The sequence below is a fragment of the Brassica napus genome, chromosome A5, assembly GCF_020379485.1.
Source record: "Brassica napus cultivar Da-Ae chromosome A5, Da-Ae, whole genome shotgun sequence".
In the NCBI taxonomy this organism is placed as follows: domain Eukaryota; kingdom Viridiplantae; phylum Streptophyta; class Magnoliopsida; order Brassicales; family Brassicaceae; genus Brassica; species Brassica napus.
In genome coordinates this window covers 14,125,008-14,135,991 of record NC_063438.1, presented here as the reverse complement: position 1 = coordinate 14,135,991, position 10,984 = coordinate 14,125,008, and the positions used below count along the sequence as shown (strand labels likewise).

Sequence of the window (10,984 nt, the reverse complement as noted above, 5' to 3'; positions counted from 1 at the left end):
CTCAGCCTTACCCCTTAAGTACCTTGGATTGACTCTAGCAACAAAAACGATGACCAGAGGTGATTATGAGCCATTGCTGTCGAAAATTCGTGCCAGATTCCTCAGCTGGACGAGTAAAGCACTCTCTTTTGCTGGAAGGTTACAACTGATCAATTCAGTTATAGAGATCATGACTAATTTTTGGTGCTCAGCTTTTAGTCTCCTCAAGGTTGCATTGATGAGATTGAGAGAATGTGTTGTGCTTTCCTATGGAGTGGATCTCCAAATATAGCATCAAAAGCTAAAGTGGCTTGGAGGGAGGTTTGTAAACTAAAGGCAGAGGGAGGTTTAGGAGTTCGGAAAATAAATGATATCTCGGTGGTTTTTGATTTGAAACTGGTATGGCGGCTGTTCACTAGCTCAAACTCGCTTTGGGTTAAGTGGGTGAAGCAAACTATACTAAGAGGACAATCTTTTTGGGACGCTAGAGCTTGAGCAGTGGGATCATGGCTATGGAAAAAGTTGTTACAGCTGAGACCATTAGCTAAACAATTTTCGTATTGAAGTTCAAAGTGGCAAGTCTGTGGGGGTTTTGGAGTGATCTTTGGCATCATATGGGTCGTTTGATTGAGGTGATTGGCGAAAGAGGAACCCATAAACTTGGTATTGCAAGGAATGCGATAATTGCTGACGTTATAGTAGAACAACAATGGAGATTCCGGAAGACAAGAGATATAAGCATTGAACAAGTACTCACACGAGTGAAGGAGTTCCCAGTGGCTCTGGTGCAAAATGTAGCTGATATAGTGAAATGGAAAAGCGGAGAGGAGGAGTTCCAGAAGTCTCTCTCTGTATATAACACTTGGAACATGATCCATACACGTTATGAAACAGTGTCTTGGTCTAATGTAATCTGGTTTAAGCAAGGAGTGCCTCGATGTGCTTTTATCACTTGGTTAGCCATAAAAGATAGGCTCTCTACATGGACTAGAATGAGAGATTGGGGGATAGTACATGGGTTTCCTCTTTGTGGCGAACCAGAGGAATCACGTGACCAGTTGTTCTTTGCATGCCCCTATACCTATGAAATCTGGTTGCAAGTCATTGGTTCTTTGCTACGTCCTGCTCCTTCACCGGACTGGGCAGAGATTCTGGCTCGAATTCTCAGTGTAGCATATGACATACATGCTTTTATTCTTCTGGGGTTAGCTGTGCAAGTCACAGTCTATTATATATGGCGAGAGATAAATGAGAGGAGACAAGCACAGAGAAGTAGACCAGTGATCCAACTTGAGAAAATAATTGAAAAGACAATCATGCAAAGGCTTCGGTCTACTAAATATTATGAGAAGAAAGGGCTGGAGGGTTTGATGCAGCGATGGTTCCTGGCTCCTATTGAGTAAAGATAGGTTTCATAAAAAATAATTTTTTAGGTTTTATTTGTAAATAACTATTATTTTTCCTACGATGATCAATAAATTTAACATTTCATCAAAAAAAAAAAGTCAAAGCACGTTAAAATATCAAATAATAATAAATTTTAAGTTAAATAAATATAATGAACTATTAGAGTAATGAAAGATAAGTAAAATAACAATGAATTATATGAGTCTGTATTATATTTCACCAGTCACATTGTTTTTAAAAAACCTGCAAAGATATGAGAAAAAATTTTCCACTCACAATATATGAGAACAAAAAATCATTTCCTCTCCCTTTAATCTGTATGGAATGACCCTTGGTTCCCATCCACTCGCCCGAGACCAGCTAATAAAAATCAACACAATTTATACCCGGACCTTACAGTAGAGTCCCTCATTGACTCTACCTCGCGTACTTGGAATTCAGAGGTAATTCAGTCTTTAGTGGATCCTCAGGATGCGAAACTTATAGAAAGTATTCCACTAAGCAGGACTCAGCAGGTGGATAGAGATGGATATCACTTTACAAAAAATAGAAAATATACGGTCAAATCAGGATATCAAGTAGAACGGATTTATCCATATAGAGAAAGACCACCATTACTGATTGGTCCCACAGTTGATGTTTTGAAGGCTAACTGCTGGAAAATATGGTGCCCACCAAAGCTAAAACATTTTCTATGGCAATTAGTGACATGATGTATAGCGGTGCGGAAGAATTTACAAGCAAGGGGGATTCAAGAGGATTTTTTTTGTGTGTAAGATGTGGAGCTCCTGAGGAATCGATAAATCATGTGTTTTTTGAATGTCCTCCAGTTCTTCAAGTTTGGGCTCTTTCGAAGATACCATCAAATCCAGCTATTTTTTCTACAAGTTCCCTCTTCACAAACATAGATCATCTATTCTGAAAAGTTTTCCCGCAGATGGAGGATTACCAGTTTGCTTGGATACTATGGTATATCTGGAAAGTTAGGAATAACAAAGTTTTCAGTAATTTGGATACGGACCCTATGGATACGCTTAAATTGGCCAAAACAGAATCAACATTGTGGGCTGAGGCACAAGTAGTGAATGACCAGAGGATGCCACTACCAATAATAGATACAGTATTGCCGTCGATCCCAGGAAATGGTGTTTTACAGATGGTTCGTGGAAAGAGGGTGTTATTTTTTCAGGACAAGGTTGGCTCAGTACTTTGGAAGGTTTCGATGGATTGTTGAGGGCGAGGAATGTTATGGCTAGTCTCTCGCCTTTTCATGCGGAGGATGAAGCACTATTATGGGCAATGGAATGCAAGAAGAATTTACGTCAATTTCATGTTACGTTTGCAACGGATTGTTCTCAATTGCTGAAGATGGTTTCAGAACCAGAAGAATTGCCAGCTTTTGCAAATTATTTGGAAGATATCAATATCTTGAAAGAGAGTTTCACCCGATCAGAGATTATCTATGTACCACGGACGTAAAATTCAAAGGCGGATAGTTTGGCACGCAGTGCTAAAAAGCAATCGTCTTTTATCGTTCACATGGATACAGATCAACCGATTTGGTTTACAGAATCAGTATGAATCTATATTGTTGACGATAAAAATAAAAAATAAAAAATTTCTTCTCCCTTTGAGTTTTATTATCTTTTCGTTTCTACGTGTTACTAAGAGCACGATTTACGGTGAGTTCTCATCCGAGTTTTAACTTTAATAAAAATATAAATTAATCAAAAGTAGGAAATGTACAATTTTTTAGATGTGTATTAAAATCCAACCGCGAAGTATCAACAAACTAGAAGTTCTATTGTTTAAAAATTTAATATAAAGACATGTAAATAAAATAGTATTTAGATATTGTCATGGTATATAAACGTTAAAGATGCTAAATTACACTATAATCACACCAACTTTTTTTTCTACTTTTAGTTTCATTTGTGCTTGCAACCTCAAAACACTAAGGCAAGGAATAATATGATGAAAACATTTTGAACTTTAATATTCATTTAGTTGAATACACCACATGGTAGAGCAGGAGTGGAAAAACAAGGAGAGGACCACAAAAGAGGAACAGATTTGTACAAAATCTAAAGTAGTAAGCAAACTGATAAGCTTGTGGTCGTGGGACCTAACCTACAAGACCTGAGTCATAGAGATCTTTGCCCCAAAGTCAAACAACATCTCAATACTCCAAACTGAAAACATTGTTTCTTCTTCTTCTTCTTTTTCTTCTTTTATGTCCATGTGCTATGTCTTCCGTGTAAATCTTCTATATAAAGTCAAATTTTTGATACAATCAGGTCAATTACAAAACTAACCTGTTTATCCAGAAGACTTCCAGGGTTTATTTTTTGTTAATAAAGAAAACGTGGTAGACTTCCAGAGAAGCCGTCTCTAAAAAAGGTAGATAAAGTCAATTGCAAAACTAACCTATATATTAATCAGAAAGAAGATTTTCATGTAAATCTTCTACGTTGAAAAGACTTACGTGGAAGTCTTCTGATCTGACTAACAGATCTGGGGAAAAAATTGATTTCATATCTTCAACTAGTAAGATAACTTGATTATCTTCTCCTGCACACAAAACTTCACTGCGAAATCGACCCACTTGTTAATGACTACGAATCATGAGCTTGAACCTTAAAAAGTTTAGAATCGAAATCTTGGGTTTGGATGAATATAGAGAGAAAATGAAAGAGATGTAGGCTTCTGAGCATAGGAAATGAGATAGGAGGTTTGAAAATCAATTTTTAGGTGCATTAAGAACTTCAAATTGGTTGTTTATGGTGGTTGATGTATTGATGATAATGACAATATTGTAAATACTTGAAGAAGATGAGGATGATAGAGTAAAACATTCATTTTCAAAAAAGAAAAGTAATGGTATTTTCCGCTGCTTTGCTCGCTCCGACGATTCTACATACCGGCCGAAAGAGACTTGAGTCCAAACTTTTGGGGTGAATAGAGAAAATGAAAGTTTCAAAAAAAATCAAAGCTTAGTTTTCGGTTATATTTGAAAAAAGCCCTTACTTATTTTTATCAATAAAATAATTATTTAATAATTATTTGTAACAAAATAAATGCATATAAAATAGTTAAATAATTATATAAAATTAAGCTACTACATATATTGAAAGAATTTATTTTAATTTATTAAATATTGCTATATGTTAAAATTGTAAATATTTATTTTAAAAATAAATTATGTGTGATATATTTTTGTTCAATATAATTACATAACAAAATTTATTTATTTTATATATTAAAATAATTATTTTAGTTTAATAATAAAAAATAAAAATATATTTTGGTGTAATCTTTGGTGCTATAGTTGGAGAAGAAAACAAATTGATGGTAAAATTATAGTAAAATAGTGTAGTTTTCGCACCAAAATAGTGTTATGGGTTGGAGATGTTTTAACAAAATAAATTTTAATAAAGAGAAACAAATAGTAAAAAAAAGTGAAGAAGAAACTGTGGATACGATTGGTAACCATCGCTTAATCACGGAATCATAGAAAAAATAGTTAAGCGGTGGAAAAAATGAATTAAGCTGCGAAAAAATTTAAAAAAATTTGCAGAATGGCAGAATACATACTAAATTAATTAAAATGCTTTATTAAATGAAATAAATAAATAAAAATAATTAAACTAATTATTACAAATTTTGAAAATAACTAAAATATATTTACAATATTTTACTCTGTATTACAAATATCTAATTATTATTATTTTTAAATAGATTAATATCTTATAATATTATAAAACAATTATAGTATTTTTTATTTACAACTTAACTATTTATCATTACAAAATTTATTGCTATTTATTTAAAATTTTAAAATAGTATTATCATATAATTATTTTACTAGAGATTGATCCGCGCACCCTCGTGGATATTGGTTCTTATATTTTTATACATCGATATTTGTTTTTTATAATTAGTGTTATATATTTTAGATGGATAGTAATATAACTAATTGTATCCAAAAGACCTGGACCAAATCATGTAATATGATTATTTTTGGCACAAATATCCGAACCCGTTTAAGATACATTTTTTATTTAGATACTTTTAAGTACCTATACATCAGAACCAAACTCATCCAGACCCAGAAGAACTTAACTCAAAACCCACACATAAATTTATAATATTTAAGCGGAGTCTAATTTCTAAACAAAAAAAACGATACAAAAAAAGAACAACCCATACCTAAATGGATAGCCAATGTTCATGCCTAACTAATTTTATAAACTAATAAAAATGACTCTTTCTATGTGTTTGACTAAACTAAGTGAAATAAAAAAAAAATTTAATTTAGTAAAATAATTATATGGAGTAAAAAATTAAGTGACAATAAATGTAATACATATTTATTATTTTGATTTAAATTATTATTTTATTCACAAAACATATATTTAAATTATGTTTTTGGCTACGTAATTTTCACCTATCGAAACTAAAAAAAAAAAAAGTCTTAGTAAATGAACTAAACCGAACGTTTAACCATATGCAAAACCCAGTTATTTTATATTTTATATTTTATAATTGGTACAAAGTTAATGTTGATTAACTAATAAATAAAAATCTGCATTATTATTATTATGGTAATATAATTAATGATGTGATGTATTGTTAAAGTAATACTCCATTTGTTCACGAAAGTAAGATTTCTAGAGTTTATTCTTGTTGCACAAAAATAGATTTTCTATATTTTTAAGGTACTTTTGTATACTTTTGTATACTTTTGAGAAACATTAATTACAAATATTTGAACTGGTTAAATTTTATTGGTGGATAGTTATTGGAAACTGTATTGAAAAATAAATTGTAAACATTTATTATATTCTTAATAAACTTAAAAATCCTACAAAATCTTACTTTCAGAACGTATGAAGTATAATTAATGAAATTGTTAAATTGATTGAAATATAGAAAGACAATTAATGTAATTATATTAATAAATAAATAAAAAGAAATTATACTTCTTTTTTATAATATTATCCATATTTCCAAATAATTCTCATTTATATTGTTAACCATGTTTCTAAACAATACCAAAATGTTTTTCAGTTTTAATAATATAGATAATATAAAAGTGTTGATTTTGTCAATAATCAGCTAAAACTTACTTTTCTATTTAATGAAATTTTTCTTCATAGTTTTGTCTGCAAAAAGGCAAGTTTGCGTTTTTGTTTTGCTTTTTTTTTCATTCCATAACATTTTCATAATTGACAAAATACTTGCGTAATTGCGTCTAAAACTTGATTCCGCCATTCCCTAAGGTTACCAATCAGACCCAGTAAGACAAGCACTAAACCAATTACCTAGGAAAGGCACGTTCACTCTCTCTATCTCTCTCTCTGTCTTTCTCTCTCTCTATCTTTCTGCTTCCTCTGGTCTCTTTCATATAGCTGAGAGTCTTCCTCTCTTTCTCTCTCTTGCTTCTGCTTAATTTCTCTCTTTATCAAAAACATTTTCCGTTCTTTACTCTTTTTATATTTCCATCACTCTGTTTTTTTCCTCTGCAATCTTTGTGTTCCCTTCTCTCTCTCTTAACGGCTGACTGATGCACTCTCTCACTTTGGTGTCTCCGCCGTGATTAAATGGGGTGCATGTTCTCTCACCTCGCCGCCAAGTTCGCCTTTTTCCCTCCCTCTCCTCCGACCTACCAAGTCACAAAAACACCTGACGGAAAACTTACAGCCGTTTCCTCCTCCACTTCCTCAACTTTTCCCGCCGCCGGAGACGCATCGCTCGACGTCAGGGTGGTGAAGACGAGACGTGGAAACAAAGTCACAGCTTTTTACCTTAGAAACCCTAACGCGAGACTCACGCTTCTGTATTCACATGGGAACGCCGCAGACTTGGGACAACTCTTCGATCTCTTTTTTCAACTCAAAGTCAATCTCCGAGTCAATCTCATGGGGTCTCTCACTCTCTCAGATGTTCATATTCTTCATAATCCGTCGTCGTTTCATGTTGAGCAAAACATCTTATTGGCTTATTGAATTTTCTTGGAAATGTTTATATTTTTAATGCTTAGGAGTTCTGCACATAGACAGCTTCATAAATGACTAGAATTAAAATAAGCGTACTTGTTTCTTAATATTCATTGTTTTTTCTTTTGATTTATATATTTATTTTTATAAAAAACATTAAAGCTTCTCTGTTTTTTTACTCCGTCAATAAGTTTTTTGTTGTTGTTGTTGTCGTCGTCGTCGTCTTTATATTTTTGAGAAGCTCACGCTTTTGGGAAATGAGTTCTTGTCTTTGCCCCCAAAAGCTCAGATTTGGTGATGTTCCCGAAATTTTTTCCTTTTTTCTATTTTTTTTTCTTTCGGATTCTCCACAATTTTAGTAAAATGTTTTTTCCCTTGGTTTATTGACATTTTAGATTTGCGAATATCACATTTTGTTTACCCTTTAATTCAGTTTCAAAGTTTTTCACCTACCACGCTACCACCATCAATTTGTATTTACTCTTTTATAACCGTTTGCTTCAGCTTGTGACGGTCCATTTGTTGTTTCAATACTTAGAATTTTAATTTTGCTATCTGCAGGTATGATTATTCCGGATACGGAGCTTCTACCGGTAAGGTGTGTAGCGTCTACTTCATTATACTTATTAGTTAGATTTAATCTCGAGAACATTTATTCCCGTAAAAAATGTGATTTAGTTAGCTTCTTAGGTTGTTGGGATGTTCTGCATCGAGCTCCTCGAGCCTAGGAAAGTCTCTTACATTTTTGACTAACTGTGGTATATAATCTGTATGCTTGCTTGCAGCCGAGTGAGTACAATACATATGCGGATATTGAGGCGGTTTACGAGTGTTTGCAGACAGAATATGGGGTTGGGCAGGAAGATTTGATCTTGTATGGTCAATCCGTTGGCAGTGGACCGACTCTGCACCTTGCTTCTAAGCTTCCTCGGCTTAGAGGTGTGGTCCTTCATAGTGGCATTCTCTCTGGTCTTCGTGTTCTCTGTCACGTCAAGTTCAAGTTTTGTTGCGACATTTATTCGGTAAAGTTTTTGGTTTTGCTGGTTTATGGGCTTTATATTCTCGGTTTAGGAAGTGGCACTAGTACTATCCTTTTAGTGATTAGTGTTGTGTAATTGCAGAACATAAACAAGATCAAGAAGGTGAAATGTCCGGTTCTTGTCATACACGTAAGTTAAAAACTTAAAAGAAGTCTCTTGTTTAAATTCTCAGTCTATCTGATGAAACTTTACTGATCTTATTACTATTTATCGGTTACGCAGGGAACAGAGGATGATGTGGTAAATTGGCTACACGGAAACAGACTATGGAAGATGGCAAAGGAACCGTATGAACCGCTTTGGATAAAAGGTGGTGGACATTGCAACCTCGAGATTTATCCGGAATACATTAGACATCTCTATCGGTTTATACAAGACATGGAGAATACAACCACTAAATCTCGTCTCAAGAAGATTTGGCAAGAAATCCGTAGAAGAGACGAATCCAAAGGATGTTGTAGTTTTCGACTGTGCAGACCGAAATGCCCTCGGTGTCCCAAACCTAGTTGCGATTGTAGCTGCGGTTGTTGCAAGTGGTCATGTCCGTCGTTGAAGGGATGTTTCTCTTGCTGTAAGAAACCGACCTGTGGTAGTAGCTGTTGCAAATGCTCGTGTCTGTCGTTGAAGGGGTGTTTCACTTGCTGGAAGAAACCGAGCTGTGTTAGTAATTGCTGCTTTCCCAAGTTAAAATGCTGCAGTTGCTTTGGGAAGCCTAGGTGTCCGAAATGCTCTTGTTGGAAATGTCTAAAATGCCCTGAATCCGAGTGTTGTTGCTGTGCTGGTTGTTTTAGCTGGCTGTGTTGTTGTGGCGGAGGGAGGAGGGAGGGGGAGAGGGAGACGAGAGGAGGGACTACGATGGCTAAGAGTGAAGGGTAATATTGGTATTTTGATATTCTTTTGTATATATTTTGTTCAAAGATTGATGTCGATGGTTCATGGGAACATTTAGTTTTGAAGAGAAACCCTCTTTGGCTCCACCTAACCTCTTTAGCCCTTTCTGCAGCACAAATGAAACTAAAAAACCGGTGACTCTAATGGTTTCCAGCTCTAAAGATGAAACCTATCACTTCTGTATCTGTATCGACTTGAAACCGGTAGCTAACTTTAATACTCAAAACTGTTTTAGGAGTCCAGGGTTTCACACGCTCTTGTTTTGTAGTTGTATAAACTTCAGAACAAACCAGTTGATTCACCCCGCTAAAAACATAGTAACCAACCAAAAATTATACTCTCTCGTTTTACAAAGAGTGTCACTTAAATATTTTGACACACATTAAAAATTGATTAAAAATTTGAAATACATTTATGTTTTTATTAATGTTATCTATTTAACCAATACTCCCTCCGTTCGTTATTATATGACGTTTAAGTGCTTTTTTTTTGTATCATTATATCTAACGTTCACGGAATCCTAAGCATATAATGACATAATAAGACTTTGTTTATCCTCACAATTGTTAATGATACAAAGTCAATTTTAACATTAAACACTAACGAGAAGGTTAAAATAGAGATTCCATTATCTTTCTTAATTTACGTGCAAACTTTTGAAACGTCGTATATTAACGAACAGAGGGAGTAATATTTTAGATAAAAAAATATTTATACATCAGTGCATTTTACAATTAATATTAAGTAAAAATAACTATAAATTGCATTGAAATCGTAGAACAACATCTATCTATCTATCTTGCTCTCTCCTTAGAAAGTCACCTAGGATTCCAGCAAGATAAGTCGAAGCTCCTGGTGTCGACACATGTCCACTATTGAAAACTCACAGTTTCATTAATCGATATTCATTTGGGCCGGAAAACATCGAAGTTCCAGTGTTCGTCTCTCTTCTCTATCCAGCCGCGACCTCGGAACATCATCATTGAATCTGAAACGGTTGGAGTTATGTGTTTTCGTGTGGTGTTAAAGCCTTATTAATTCAATCTCCATCAATCATCTTCGCCACCCTTAGCATTCAGAAGTGGATCTCCCAGATTCCTTTTATCTATGTACGTTCTTATTTGTTCATTCCGACAAATCTACTTCTACTTCTTGTCTCCATATGTTTTACGGATCCATTGTTAAATTATGTCATAAAGGATTGATCTTTTTCTTCTTAGTGAGCACATGTATGTATCTGATCTTATTGTCTTGTGTCGATCTGTTCTTATGTCTCGATTGCTAATTAAAATCCAAAGCGTCACACTTTGTCCTCTTGATCTGATGGTCTGAGTACTTTTGAGCTGATCTTGTAAGTCAAAGAACACGGCCGGTGATGACGGCAATGACGGTGAAGGATGGCAAAGAAGTCAACAAAAGAGGAACGTCATTTTGTCAATAATTGTGGCTTTGTGGCTTTCACATACCCAAGCTTCTCCTATAAATACTCAACGTAAGTAAAAGAGAAGAACCATCCCAAAACAAGAAAACAAAGTGAGAGAGAACAAGAGATCAAAGAAGAAGAGAGAGTGCAAGAAAAAAAAAATTTTCTCACAAAAATCTTTTTTAAGAAATTACGAGTAATTTCTTGAGTTTATTTGGGATCGGGTGTGAGTTGAGAGCTTGTAA

General features: G+C 34.2%; 2 protein-coding genes across 3 annotated transcripts; both read left to right on the top strand.

Annotated features, from left to right (window-relative positions):
* The first annotated feature begins 593 nt into the window (after positions 1 to 593).
* Positions 594 to 1,382, top strand: LOC106363145. Its single transcript, XM_013802937.1, has one exon. It carries the CDS (start codon positions 594 to 596, stop codon positions 1,380 to 1,382), a length of 789 nt encoding a protein of 262 aa, XP_013658391.1.
* Positions 1,383 to 6,721: 5,339 nt separating this feature from the next.
* LOC106367118 (alpha/beta hydrolase domain-containing protein 17C-like) lies at positions 6,722 to 9,407 on the top strand. Of its 2 annotated transcripts, none has more exons than XM_013806827.3 (5): positions 6,722 to 7,312; positions 7,947 to 7,983; positions 8,171 to 8,407; positions 8,507 to 8,554; positions 8,648 to 9,407. In XM_013806827.3, exons 1-5 carry the CDS (start codon positions 6,990 to 6,992, stop codon positions 9,299 to 9,301), a joined length of 1,299 nt encoding a protein of 432 aa, XP_013662281.1. In that variant the 5' UTR covers positions 6,722 to 6,989; the 3' UTR covers positions 9,302 to 9,407. The 2 variants fall into 2 exon arrangements, with proteins under 2 accessions (XP_013662281.1, XP_022575228.1); XM_022719507.2 differs by having other exon boundaries at positions 7,003 to 7,312; positions 7,947 to 7,978.
* Positions 9,408 to 10,984: the final 1,577 nt, after the last annotated feature.